At 40.7% G+C, this 14,982-nt stretch overlaps 1 protein-coding gene across 1 annotated transcript in view; it reads right to left on the reverse strand.

The window, feature by feature from the left end:
- Nucleotides 1-1,619: 1,619 nt before the first annotated feature.
- The window catches only part of si:ch211-14k19.8 (mucin-17), a 15,767-nt gene continuing 2,404 nt past the window's right edge, over nt 1,620-14,982 (reverse strand). The window contains exons 2-11 of the mRNA XM_017687863.2: nt 14,461-14,826; nt 11,356-13,620; nt 11,136-11,206; nt 10,332-10,390; nt 10,036-10,193; nt 8,992-9,151; nt 6,472-6,663; nt 4,354-4,575; nt 2,532-2,688; nt 1,620-2,453 (exon numbers count right to left, since the gene is read on the reverse strand). Coding sequence (XP_017543352.1) covers nt 2,379-2,453; nt 2,532-2,688; nt 4,354-4,575; nt 6,472-6,663; nt 8,992-9,151; nt 10,036-10,193; nt 10,332-10,390; nt 11,136-11,206; nt 11,356-13,620; nt 14,461-14,826 — 3,725 coding nt within the window. The 3' untranslated portion in view covers nt 1,620-2,378. The remainder of the gene's footprint in view (nt 2,454-2,531; nt 2,689-4,353; nt 4,576-6,471; nt 6,664-8,991; nt 9,152-10,035; nt 10,194-10,331; nt 10,391-11,135; nt 11,207-11,355; nt 13,621-14,460; nt 14,827-14,982) is intronic.

The following is a 14,982-nucleotide window of genomic DNA, read 5'->3' on the forward strand; positions in this document are numbered from 1 at the left end:
CCGATGACTTCAGTCCTCCACACAGCCCCTCTGTTTACCTCTGTTCAACATGTAGACGTTCATACAAATACAACATTTTGATAGCTGCCTTGTGTTTCAGTGGGTTTGATTTTTGTGAAATACTGAAATATACAGGACATGTAGAGGAAAGTCCCTCCCTGCCTGTCAACTGGGACGTATTGACCAACAACAAATATGCCAAATTGATTGTAATTTGGCATAAATCTATTGATTATCAGTAGTATGAGGGGTGGGTACAGTGTAGTGCAGGGGACGCAACCCAAATGCTAAGAAGAGCCATTTTGCCCTTTCAACAAAAATCAAACCACTTTGGGAGCCACATTTTATGTCCACTCAGTACGTCTAAGTATGTGCTGATGTCCTAGTAAAGGCTAAACGTATAACATAAACCAAAATGCAGACTTACTTTGCTCTGCTTTGAGCTTTAGTTCAGCTACAGCTGCTTTTCTCACATCTCAGGCAGGAAACTTTTCCACAGAAGTAAAAGTTTTTTGTAAAATGTCTCTCAATGATCCTACTTTTCTTCAGATCTACAGATCTGTCTTCGAATTTTTTAAAAATTATAACAAACTGGTGAACGAGAAGCTGAATTCAGCTTCGCGACTTTTTAGTGTTGGACAGTTTCATGTTGCAGATTAAACGTATCAGGAAACCAGATGGAGTGATTACAAACGCAAATAACTCCATTCGTCTCCAAATTACCCATGTTCACCTTAAATTTTGCCAGCTACTAGCTAGGCAAGATTGTTGCCTGCGTTGCTGTGATCAGCAGCCTGCATGCCAATATTCAAGATTCCATTAGCAGTTATAGATTAACCCCAGTGTATATCGTTAAAACCAACCACTAAACTATGTTAACTATGTTAAAACTATGTTGGAATGATCATCAGAGCTTTATTTTACTGCAATGAAGGATTATTTTATTTTTACCTCAAAATCTATGTCTCCTCTAGATCCCCAATGGGGCAGTCATGGGCTGTAGGTTAGATCGCCGGTTCGATCCTCTGAGCCGGCAGTACATGACTGAGGTGTCCTTGAGCAAGACACCTAACCCCCAACTGCTCCCCGGGCACTGTGGATAGGGCTGCCCACCGCTCCAGGCAAGTGTGCTCACTGCCTCCTAGTGTGTGTGTGCTCACTAGAGTGTATGTGGTGTTTCGCTTCACGGATGGGTTAAAAGCGAAGGTGAAATTTCCCCGATGTGGGACTAATAAGGGTCACTTAATCAGTAAAAGAGCTGCATGTTGACGATCACTGGTGTAGCAGGTAGCCCTTCTGCCCTCCACACTGTAGACTGGGGTTCAAGCACCCTATGCTTACCAGTAAGAGTCCTTGGGCTGGACTCCTAACACCACCTTCACCTACCTTAGTAGTCAATTTGTAAGTCACTCTGGATAAGATCATCTGCCAAATAAGGTAAGCATGGTAGTTTTAGGACCAAGGTTGTGATTAGGTTTTGGGTTAAGGTTAATGTTGAATTAGAGTGAGTATTAGAGTTAAGATTAGCTAAAAATGAAAGTAAATGTAAAAGATATTTAGTTAACCTGAGGTTAAAGTGTGCGTCTAGCATAGGCTATCAAAATAAAAGTGTTGAACAATTCGAATATCCAGGTTTTAATGTTTTCCCATCATGCTTTAAATCATAAGAAGCAACAGATACAGAATTGATTGTTCATAATAAATACCCCACAGAGAAAAAAATCCAAGCTGTGGATTCTTTGAGGTAAAAAATATTTATTACCTGTAAAAAGAGACCCCAATTTTTTTTTGTTTCTGTTTCTTTTCCAATTCAGTCTGGCGCAAATGGAAAATGCCAATTTGTTATTCTGAGAAGAAACAATCTACTTCTCTTATGTTATGGATATTTGTATGCAGTCATCTTGTGCCGTCCTCCAGGGTCTGCGATTCTTCACCTCTGAACTGTGGGTAGTGATCCAATTGGGTAACCTCATATAAATATAACCTCAATCATCCAAAGCACGCTGCAAAATTCCAAGCTGTTCTGTCCATAATGGCTTTAGTTTGGGCAAAACGAGTCATGATCTATATGTAGCCTATATAAGAACATAGTACCAAATACATTATTTACTACAATGCAACAATACTGTAACTTCTTCAGCTTGTATATCCACAGGCACTTACATATCTAGGAGAGCCAGGAATCCTGCCAAGCAAGGGCTACTCGAATGTTCTTCAGCAGTCACGTTTCATGAAAACAGTGCCAAAAAGCATTAGACTCCAAGCACGATTCATCAAAAGAGCTTGTGCCATCCTGGAAATTTCAAGCATTCTTAAACACTTCTTGCAAATGCGACTTTGCTCGGTCTCAGTCATGTCTTGAGCTTTTCTTGGTCCTCTTACGCTGTCCAGCTTTTCTCCAGATCCACCAGTTCCATGCCTTCGCAGTAAGAGCGAGGGCGCGAGGCTTTGACCTGGGACAAAAAGTTAAATAGCTTTTATCTGCAAGTACAACAACAATAGATGGGTGGGTGCACGTTTGTATGACTTACCGAAGCTGTATTCCTGGAGAGTTGCTGCAGTAGGGGAAACGGAGTCCACTGAATTGGTTCGATTGGCCAGCTACACACAGACAGGTCACTAGCCTTTCCAGAATCAACTACACAGTCTGCTAGGCTGTAGTTGCTCAGATCCCAGTGATACTGCGAACTAAAAAAAACACAGTATACACACAAATATACTCATATTAATGCTCTAGAAAGTGTAACAGTGAAACTGAGGTCCCATCTCAATGCTCTTTTACGTTTCCTCACCAATTTCCTCTGGGAAGAAAAGAGTGTGGGGCACTTTCAACTGTAGCACATTTGGCTAGGTTGGCTAGTAAGCTAACTAGCAAGCCAGGCAAATATGTAAAGTAAAAGCTCTGCTGTGTCTGATCCACTCAGACCTGCGCAACACACACTAACACATCACCACCACGTCAGTGTTACTGCAGTGCTGAGAGTGATCCACCACCCAAATAGTACCTGCTCTGTGAGGGTCCATGGGGGTCCTGACCACTGAAGAACAGGGTAACAGAGTATCAGAGAAACAGATGGACTACAGTCTGTAACTGTAGAACTACAGAGTGCAGCTATACAGTAAGTGGAGCTGATAAGATGGACAATGAGTGTAGAAGCAAGGAGGTGGTCATGATGTTATGCCTGATCGGTGTATAGTTTGATGAATAGCTTCCATTTTTTGCATATCTGGGTGACAAGCATTGGTGTTCATTGCTTGTTTTCTATTGGCTCATGCTTCTGAGGTTCACAAATTTGCAGGATGAACTCTGCACAAAGTTAAATGATCTCTAGAAGCGAATTCCTTTTCCACGCTCCCGCTTCCTTTCTCATTTACATGAAGTGGCTTTGTCGGCAAGCAAATTCGACTTGCATTCGGTGTGACAGCAGCTTAACATACAGTTAAGGCGTTTTATGGCAGTACACTGGAAAGCATGCAACCATGAAAGTACAACCATATTACATACCAAATTTAAACATGACCAGTAAAATTACGTGTTTTGTTGGTTTTCTGAGTGGAAATATTTACATTTACATAGCATTTGGCTGACACTCTTATCCAGAGTGACTTACAATTTGATTATTTTTACATAGGTAGGCCAAGGTGGTGTTAGGAGTCTTGCCCAAGGACTCTTATTGGTATTGTGTAGGATGTTTGCCTAGGTGGGGATTGAACCTCAGTCTACAGTGTAGAAGGCAGAGGTGTTAACCACTACACTAACCAACCAAAATAAGCCACATCCTCTCCATAGGACACACTTAAAGATGCCTTTTTTCCCTGGAAATTTTACACTACAGAAAAAGACATCAAGTGAAAATCTAGTATTTGTCAGTTTTAAGATTATTTAACTTATTTTTAGACATTTTTTACTTGTTTTATGTCATTTTGTCTTGTTCCACTGGCAGATCATTTTACTTGTTTTTATAGATTATTTCTTGAATTAAGCAAAATGATTGTTTTTTAAAACAATAGCTTTAATTACTTAAAAGAAGATCAAATCTACAGAAACAGTTTAAATAATTTTATAATATCCTCCCAAAAACCTCATGTGAAATATTAGATATATTAACCATATTTACCAAAGTTTTCACCAGATCGTCTATTTATTTGCTTTGAGTTTAACAATGAAACATAATATGTGCCATAACTTTTGCTCAAGCTACATTTTATATTATATTTTTTACCTCCAAATAGCATTAAATTCAGCACACAAATGGTAATTGTGCATAAAAATGTGCAGGTTTCTCCAAAGTGTACGTGTTTTTTCACCCAAACTTTTGCACGCGACCTTATGGACGTGTGTCAAACACATACCTGTGAGGATATACAGTGTTGAGGTGGGAGGCGCTGTCCTGGTAGGTGGAGGCAATGGAGAGAGTGTCGTCATGGTAACAGCAGGTGCGGTCCAGCGCCCTCATGTGCAGTAACTCGTCAGAGCGGGTGAAAGCAGGGTTGTCCAGTGAATCCTCCGATCCCGGCCAGGACCTTCCCCAAAAACGAGCCGACAGCTCGTCAAAGTGGTTAAACCTGCGATAACTTCTCAGGCACACCCGAACACAAAGATTAAAAAAATTTTAATGCCGTATGGTCACCACATGTCTGCGCCGAATTCTTTTACAAAGCCCAAATTTACTCAAAAGTTCCCCTAAATCAGTTATGGATGCTTCTATAATAAGCCTGGGCTGCCATTCATCATCAGATAAACAAGAAGGAGACACCTACTAAATGCTCAGCTTGCTTAATTAATCAGATGGTTAATGGACCAGAGAAGATATGTACACTGACCGGCTACTTCATTAAGTACAGCTCCTACACTCATTGTCCATTTTATCAGCTGGACAGAAAGCCAGCCTAGTAGGATGTAGTGTTTGGCCTCAAATCAAAGGGCCTGCAGTGATTTCAAGAGTGCTAGACTTAAAAGCATGTATTAGGGACAGACTCATGTACAGATGTGCATGTACTACAATTGGAATTATGATACTGTTTGGATTCCTTCTTCTAAGGCTATGTTCACCTTACCAGGCTGAAGTGGCACAAATCCACAAAATGTTTTGCCCTAATGTGACTCAGATCTGATGTTTTCAGAGCTGTGTGGACACATAAATCTGATCTTTTTAAATCCGACCTGAGTCACTTTCATATGTGTCGCTGCGGTGTCTGCATCAATGCGGTTTTTCTCTAGGGCAAGGGTTGGCAACCCAAATGTTAAAATCATACCACTTTAAGAGCCACTACACTTTTTGTCAAAGTAATGATTGACCATCTTGCTTGAAAATATGTTTTAGTACGCAAGCATAGTATATATACATTATAGTATAAATACAAATGAAAACACAGCTTTACTTTACTGTTTTAAGCTCAGCTACAGCTGCTTTTCTCACATCTCTGGCAGGAAACCTTTCCACAAAAGTTGTTTCTTGCAAAATGTCTCTCAACGATTGCTTTTTCACGAGGTTGAAGTTCGTTCTCATTCACCAGCTTCTTGTTCTAATTGTCCCGTTCCACCTTAAATGGTGCCTGAGGCATCAGAAAGGAACTGCTGCATTTAAGGTGGAACGGGACAATTCGAACAAGAATCTGGCGAACGAGAATCTAACTTTAGCCCTAGACTTTATAGTGTTTGACAATTTCTTGCTGCAGATTAAACGTATCAGGGAACCAGCAGGAGCGATCAATCATCTAAAAATTCTAGGCATTTATCTTAAATCTCTCTTGTTGTCTATTTAGTTACTAGCTAGGTGATTATCTGCTGACTGCGTGCCAGTCTTCACGGTTAAAGGGTGAATTAGCAGCTCTACATTAACTCCAGCATTTAAGACCATTGGATTGTTAGTTTGTGATAACGATTTAATCATAAAGTTTTTATGTTGAATTGACATAGTAATTATCTTGTTATTGAGAGACAAGAAAAACTTTTTCTTGAGATAACAAGTCAATTAACAGGTGATCTCGAGATAACAAAGTTGTTATAAAATCCAAAAAATTATAGCAACAGCTCATGGCCTCTCCGGACTTCCATAGCCAACCGTTATGTAAGTAGGTCCCTGGTTAGTATGAGACATGTGATCTAAATGGTCCATGTTCTTTATACAGAAATTCTATCAAATACTTAAATAAAGTGTGTAGAAAACTGTCCTTTTCCTTTAATAAAGAAGAATGTGATGCTTTCATTTTCAAAAGAGAGTCCAACACGATATGGATGACCATGACCTTGTCTATGTTTGTGTGTGTGCCATTCAGCCCCTCCCTTGTGTCACACTCTTTGCTGCGTCCTCCAAACCCAAGGTTTGTTTAAACTGGCCAACAGTTTCCTGCAACCCCTTTCCAATAACAAGCTCAGGATAATATCTCACAGGCTTGTGAGGGTGAGTTTAGATTAATAGAGTTATTTTCTCAGAGAGGGGTAAAAGAGGAAAGCTCCCTGTAACATACCTGCTACGTGTTTGGTCCACTTTGGCCTGAATAAGCATGCTTTTGAAGCGGCGTACGGCCAGATAAGACAGGATAGCCATTAGCAGCACTACAGCGAGCAGCACTCCAAAGCACATGCCAACCAATCGCTGTCGGGTCATCCGCAGGTCACAGCGCTGACCCATAAACCAGAAGTCCTCGCCCACAGGACACCTACAGTGGACACCATGAAAAGACTAGGGATGGGACAGTGTAAAAAATGCCCTATAATGTTATCAGTGGCAACTGTAGTAGTATCAGTTTTTGTATTGTTGAGATATACTAAAAATAAAAGCACTAATATACCGTACATTAAATTCACTGCAGGTATTATATTGATAGATTTTAACCTATTAAAAGTCAGCACTACAACTGTTTACTGTTCAGCATGTATGTAAATATGTTGTTCTAGCCCTGCAGGTTAACCAAAGCAGTTGACCATTTCATCTGCAAAACTGTTCAAAATTTTGCATGCGACTGTATATTTATAGGGCAGGCACTGAATATTTGTTCTGAATATGTTTGTTTATTTGAGCTCACACTAACATAAAATCACCGAGCACTAATATATAGTAGGGCTGGACAATATGGCAGTAAATATCATTATCGTGATAATCTGTCACAATACAATACAATAAGCTTTCTCAACGTATCGTGATATCATCAGTAAATAACTGTATTTCATTAACTGCATTTATGGCAACACAGTATGTGAAATATTTAATAACAATCATCGTGCCCATGGTATGATGTACTGCACTTATGTGTTGTATTGCACTGTTCTGTGTTCAATGCTGTTCCTTTTTTTCTGGGTATCAACAGTGACTTTTTGTTTCTAGCAGTATCTGAGCTCAGGACTTGCTTTCTCTTTAACCTACCGGTAACTAGCAAAGATACTTTCTCTAGATAGACAAAACACTCGGTGTAAGTCTCTCTGGATAAGAGCGTCTGCTAAATGCTGTAAATGTAAAATGTAAAACGTAAAATGTATGATAATATTTAAAAAATGGTCTTTTTTTCTCTGTTTCAACTGATCAGATGTCTGAAATAATAAATATCGTGACCTATCGTGCATCATGAAAATTTCTTCAAGTATTGTGATTTTCGCCAAACTCCACCATAATATAATGGTATTTTGATCTGCTGGTTTCTAGTTTTGGAATATCACTTTGTAAATAGCTTGCTAAAGTAATATTAGCTAGCTCAATAGCTAAGCTAGCTAATGCAAGAGTCATCCCAAGGCACTTTATTTGCTGTTTGGACTATCTAGGAAACAGCACTGTGGTCCCAGGAGATGTTCCTTAGGCCCTCTGTTCACTCAGTGCAATTTTTAGGAAACAACACTACATAAACATGTTGTCTGCACCCATACTTGCAAGTAAACGAAAGAAGTAGGCTATTCAGATTTTTCTAAATTTCTGCCAAGTGAAAGTTTTTTTAACACAATCCTTCTCAGTGTTAGTGATAGGAACCAGACATCTGAAGCTTTTAATGCCTCTAAAAGTGACATTACAGAAAGCTATTGCACAAAATGGTTACGGATATGCCGTCTGATGCCTGAAACAATGAGTGTGTTTACATGCGTTCAGTAATCCGATCACAACTGGATTTCTGCAGTTATCTGATTATTCAAGTGGTCATGTAAACAGCATGCTCTAATTTCTAAGATTGGAATACAGTCTAGAAATCCGACTAAGAAATCTGATGAAGAGAGCTCAGTAATCAGATTTGTCAGTGCAGGGGAACTCTGACTCCTCCGTCACTGCGAGAAGCACCGACACTGAAACCAACCACATCATCATCATCATCATCGTCGTCGTTAACCGCTTAATCCAGGTAGGGTTCATTCACAACGAAATTAAGGATTTAAATATTCTTCATCTCCTCGATGATGTATGTTCATATTTTCAGGTAAAGTGACACAATGTTTAAAAAAAGTCGTAATGTGAGGTTCGAGTTTTACGGTACATCTATACGTCATGTCTTCTTCTGTGAGTTTATTGGCTGGTTGCAGATCTGACTACTGCCTGACTCATGTAGACCCGGAGTTTCCCATGATCTGATTACTCGAGTGCATATAAACATGTTGATCGCATTACTGACGAAATGTGATTTCCTGCAGTTGCTGGACTATAAAGTGCATGTAAACGTGTTCAGTGTTTTACGAAAGTTTCGTTTTTTAAAACAAACATGGAGGAGAGGTACATGCAGGGTGTTGTACAGTAAAGTAGTACCCAAAGAGCCACTATGTTACCATCATCAACACTGCATATAAAGTTCACAAGGCACATGTTTGGATAGTAAATAAAATCTATGCAAAGATTTCCCCTTCCTCTACAACTCATCATTTCACATCAAACCACTCTCACTTCTTTGCTTACACCTCAGACTAAATTATGCAGAAATAAAAAATGGAAAAATGGAATTCCCCTTCAAATCATGACTTTTTTTAAAAAGACGGTACTCATACATATCAAATTTATTCAAAGTTGCTTGACTCACTGGCAGAGGGGTTGTTGTCCAGGGTGATGGACGCAGATGCCGTGATGTTTGCAGTACTCAGTGTGGCAAAGAGACGTACAGCTGGCATTGCCCTCTGAAGACACACACTGGAACCCAGACGGGCACATAAACAGCCATGAGCACACGTCAGTGTGGAGGCCTAAATGCACAAAAGTGACACAAATGCAAAGGGGTTACTATAGAGGGGGGTTACTATAATATAAGCTATTATCAATGAGATCTACCATTTTAATCCAGTACGAATCTGCAGTGTCCCTGATTTTCCAGAGGTCTGACATTAATAATTGTAGTATGAATTATATGTACTCAACTGAACCCAAAGCTCATACAACACTTACAAATAAAAGTAATAAAGATGACATAAAGGGCCTTTTGGAGCAATACCATAGAACAGGGGTGGGTAACTCCAGTCCTGGAGGGCCAGATTCTGTCCCTAATATACCTTTATTATTTGCAAATGAGACGTGTCAGTGTGAAGAACCTTCTTAAAGAACCTCCAAGGTTCTACTCCTGGAGTGTATCCCTGTCCTGTACATTTTCCTGCTCTTACATACCCATTTCAAATCAGAAAGAGTTTGTTAATAGCAGACTGGTTAAATCAGTTATGTGGTCAATCAGATGCAGGACAGGGGTACTTAAGGTGCAGGACTGGGAAATGTTGTTTTATACCAATCAGTTTTTTTTTTAACTTTTTTTTCCCAAGATAAGAAGCATATAGGAATGTTAGAAATGTTTGTTTTTAAGGGTGTAGTCCTCTTCTGATCTATCTCAAGCTGATAGAAACAAAACCTGCTGAAAGACATCCGAACACCGTGTTGTTATTGTCATTGAGTGTGGCGTAAGTCACATGAAATTTACATGAACATACTGGCTAGGAGTGGTAATTTGGGGAATCCTATCCAATTGGCCATTCAAATCAATTATAAAGCACATCATAAAACCTCCTCTTGCAAAACCAACCCAGCTCAAACAATAATTAGGAATCCTCTTTGATTGGATATGCTCTCTGTGTTGATGTCTCACCTCCCACAGTGATGTTTTTCACCCTGATTCCATTTACAAATATCCCCTCTACGGGAAGTGGACTGAGCCCTGCCTCATGCAAAAGAGATTCCACCTTCCCCAACCAGGAGAGTGTCTCTGCTGTGCGGAAAGTGGCCACTGTCTGCAGCACTGGACCACTAAACATCAACAGAGAATTTAATGAATTAAAACATTCACTTGACTTGAAATCATTTTAAATTAAAAAGTGAGCCCAAAAGGGAAGACTCACAATCACATAGATATCACACACACATATGTACAGTAAACCTTCCTACCTGTGCCAGGTTACTTGCTGGCTTTGGTACCCTGCTACTCGGTGTAGGAATGGCTCCACCTGCTCCAATGAGGATAAACAGCATGGGTTAGCATCCATTAGCATTAAGAACCATTCTGTATGTTTATTATTCATAAATGTCTACGTTTAGATAATAGAATGGGACCATGTCAACAGACATGTCTCCAAGCCATGATGTAGAAGGATTCCCAATAATTTGGGCCACTTCAGGCCACAACCTTGTACTCCAAAATGGTAACTTCACAGAACTTCACAGAAGAAACTGATGCAGCAATTATTTTTATATTTTTACAAGTAATGTTAGATCATTCCTATGACTGCATTCATCATGAAACTCTGAAACAATGTACTGGCATTTTCAAATTACATCAGAGATTTACAAGAAATGGTAAAAATGGACACACAAGCTTTTGCCCTAATAATAACGACATGAAAGAGCATTTTACTTTCACTTTTTACTTTTTCAGCTCGTAAGGTCAACTAAAAATACATTTCTAACAATAACAGCAACTAAAATAAACCACGATTCATCATCTTAAGTTTTCATATTACATGCCCACCTGTTGTTCTCGCTTACAAATGGCACTTCAACATCACAACCAGAACATGGTGGTGGAAGGCAGTCAGGCAGTAATAAGGTGAGATGCATTCTGATGTTGCATCTGTGCTATTTTAGTGTACAAGCTATCATTGCTTAGCTTCCCTGGCAAATGGCAGGTTCCTGTTAGCTGGAAATGTCTATGATTTAGATAAAATGCAAAAAATCACCCAGAATGAACTTTACCTCCACCAGTCCCACATATGAAGGAGAGTTTCCTTCCAGTACGACCTGTAACAGCACTTGGAATGTCTCCACTGAAAAACAGAATGACATTCATACAGACAACTCGTAAATCATAGATATTTAAGTTTTAAATAATTCACATCAACAAATGAACAGGAAAAGAAATTAACACACAACTACAAGACACTGTATTTTCATTAAAGGGTGATACCCTTCTTACCTTTGATAGTAGCTGGCTGGTCCTCCATGACAAAGATTCGTCCTTTGTGTGACCAGTCTTTGTCCGTTTTCTGAGTGAAAGGATGGAGCTGAGATGTTTGACTGAACAATGCTGTTGAAGGTGTTTGTGATGCCGTCTGAGATCGATAAGAATTCGTGCTCGTCTGTGCTGCTGGGGTTGGTTCTGTTGGAACATGTGTTTGGAGGACCGGTTTGCTTGTAGTGAGTCTGTTTGTGTTTGGTGTTGGGGTCATTTTGGCCCCTTGCGTTGTCATTAAAGGGGAGTTCACTGCTGGAGTTTTGCTTGTTGTCCACTGTGAAGGTGTGCTAGAGCTAACAATATTACCAGCTGTGCTGATTGCAGAGCTGAGACTAATTACAGGACTGGAGGTTGTAGGAGTCACACGTTCATTCCTGTCAGTCCATACAGGGAGGTCAGTAACATTATGAGTGGCCTCCATTGATCCAGTTTCAGAGATAATAGATGGGGAAATGCTAACAGGTATCATGGGACCTGATGAAATGCCACTCTGAGAGGAATTAGGATGGCTAATCTCATTACCGCTGTGTTCTGTCTGAGGAAAATCTGTAGACTGAGGGGTGGCCATGTTGACATCTGTGGTGTGTGTAGGAGAGATGTGAGGGCTAAGTGTATGTGGCAGGGTTTTTTCTGTGAATAAATGGGTTCCTAGTGGAGACTCAGTGTATGAAGTGGCTGTATCAGATTCTTCTTCACTTGTGTTGCGTACAGCCTCCCCTGTTGTGATGGCACCTTGCACCGTAAAATCTTGGGTCACAGTTGGCTCAACCTGAGCGGTGGTCATGATCGAGGGAGGGACGGAGCTTGATGCAAATGTATTCTCCTGCCTCACTGTATTTGGTGAATGTGAAGTCAAAGTGAAGTTTCCACCTTCTTCAGTTGGCCCCTCAACAGAGGTCGTAGAACTTTGAGGCAAATCTGAGGGAGTTGTAGGCATGAATGGCACAAAGGTACTAGAAAGGTTAGTGTCATGGTTGGTGGAGCCTGACTGGTCAGTACTGCTAGGAAGAGATGCGGAACTAGTTTGTTGAGTGAATGTATTAAGTTCACTTTGGATGGTGTGCGAGATACGTGGGCTAGTCAAGTCCACAGTTGGGGTGGGCCATGTGGTCTGTCCCACACTCGTGTTCGTCTCAAATGTAGTGTGTGGGTGATGCTCAGCTATAGATGTCTCTTCTCCATCTTCCCTACTTGTTGTGAGTGTTCTTAACAATGGACTTTCAGAAGCTTCTGAGTGGCTGGTGCTCTCCTGATGAGAAAATGCAGTCTGATTATGGGCAACAACAGCTGAAGTGCCACTAGCATTGACTGAATCATTGAAATCTGATGTGGATCTTTGATTTGAAATGTCTTGGTTAGGATGAGTCGATCTTGAGGAGCGACTGGTTTGGTCTATTTCTGTCCCCAGCGCTCTGTTATTCGGTGTATTAGCAAGAGTAGTTGCATAAGACCGATTGGGAGTCACCATGGAGACACCCTCATCAATGGAAGTTGTCATGGAGACATCACTTTTAGTGACACTACTTAAGCCCTCCACTTCGGGGACCATTACTGACGCCTCGTTATCTGTGACAGACTCAGCTGGACGGACTGTATGAGAGCTCGCCTTTAAAACTGTTGAATTGGGCAGAGTGCCCTCAGTGCCACTGTGCAGATAAGGGTATATTTTCATAGCTGTTTGCTCGTCAGGGTCAATAGCTAGAGATTTTTTTGTGAGTGATTGTGTTTGTGTGACTGTATATGCATTGTCAGACTCTCCATTCAAATATGCCCTTGTTGCCATGGCGATATCATAATGCCCGGCCGACATGTGCGAAGAGAGTTGTGATAATTTTGTCCTGGCGCTCGAGAGAGCCAAAGTGGGGGCAGTGTGCGTAACCACGTGTCTGTAAGAGAGAGTGGACTGAGTGTGTGTGTCAGTGTGGGTGTTTGTGACGGTGTGTGCAAGGTCAGAGATTGCAGCTCCAGCCTTTTCCTGTCCATTGTGTGTGCCTTCCTGTGGAATAGGGGTTCCGCTCTTATCGTCAGACCCAGACACACCTCCGCCTAGTTGTACACTCGTACCCCGGAGCGTGTGCACACTAGGGGACACGCCGCCGAACCCAAGAATGTCTGGTGCTCGGGTCACTCTGTTTGGAGCGTCTGGCGAGGGAGATACAGGGTCACTGTCGGAGTGTGTGTAAGGAACCTGAGCTAGATCCCAACTGTCCTCTGACGTGTTCCATCCTGAAACAGGCACACATACGCAGATATGAATGGAAACAGGAATTTCTTGAACACTCAGGGCAGAGAATTCCAGAACTGAAGGAAATGCTCTAATCCAAATGTGTAGACATACAAACAAAGGATGATGTGTATGAGAAAAGCTCTAAGGCTGAGAAAAAGGGCCTTTCATCAAAAAGTCAGGAATTTTCCATAAACGTCAGGCCACCGAATTCAGACTATGCAAATTTAATCCCAGTATTTAGCCTATACATGAGTTTACTTGGTTGTGGCCTAAAGTAAAAAGCTTTTGGAAAGCTTTTCCAGATCCACTGTATCGTTTTCACACTATCCTAACTATACAATGCGCTGTACTATACTAATTCTATACTTATTCTAATATCAGACAAAGGCTTGCTATAAAATTACCCAAAATACTCTTACTGCTTGCCATAAAAATGACTGCATTGAACTGGAAATTAGATATTTACTCCAACTGGAATGTGGATGCAGGGATGGGCAATTTTACGATATATCCAAGAAACAACATTTATATCTTATTAATTTTTCTCAAAGCTGATCAGTTGCAATGGACAAAAAAGAGCCAGTAGTTTCAGAAAATGTAAAAATACAATAAAAAATTATGAGTACAATGATTTCCATTCACATGTTAACTAGATAAACAACCCACTGAACCAGACTGACCACTGAATATCTTTGTATTTCTTCCTATTTGTCCCTTATCAATCTGTTTTTGTCTATTTTCCGTCTTGAATAAGTTCTAAAACAATCAGCAGGCGTACTTATTGGTCGAGAAAATACATCACCCTTGTTTAATGAATGATTTTCTCCTATTGTACTTACTCAGGTGGAACCTTCTTGAAGCTTTGGTGCCATTTCTCCAGCTCCACTCCACAGCTGTCCTCCCACTGCCTGTAAATAAGGCTCCCTTCTCCTTCACAACCGTCTTATTGCCAAAATGTATCCGCAGACTCGTGTCCTCATCTACATGAACAACATCTATCCAAACGGTTTGATTCGCCTGTGCATTTATAATCCAGGTACAAGTGACATTTGGCCATTCATCAATGGTGTCGTTGAGAGTCTCATCGAATGTAAGGTTGTTTGACTGTAAACCAGCGGCAAAGGAGTACTGAATAGAGCCGTTCCTCTCTTCAAGAACATCTGTTTTCCCTCCACAATCTCCTCTCACTCCTGAGAGGAAATTACCTATACAGAAAGAAAAAGCTGTTAACTAGTGTTTTCCCAGCATTCGAGGTAATGAAACCCTCAACAAAGATGGTTCTGTAGCAAAGACAATAGTTCTAGTTATGAACACTCACAGTCATTTGCATGCCTAAAGGGTTCTCCAAACCGAAGGAGAAT

This window comes from Pygocentrus nattereri, chromosome 12 (genome assembly GCF_015220715.1).
Source record: "Pygocentrus nattereri isolate fPygNat1 chromosome 12, fPygNat1.pri, whole genome shotgun sequence".
Taxonomy (NCBI): Eukaryota; Metazoa; Chordata; class Actinopteri; order Characiformes; family Serrasalmidae; genus Pygocentrus; species Pygocentrus nattereri.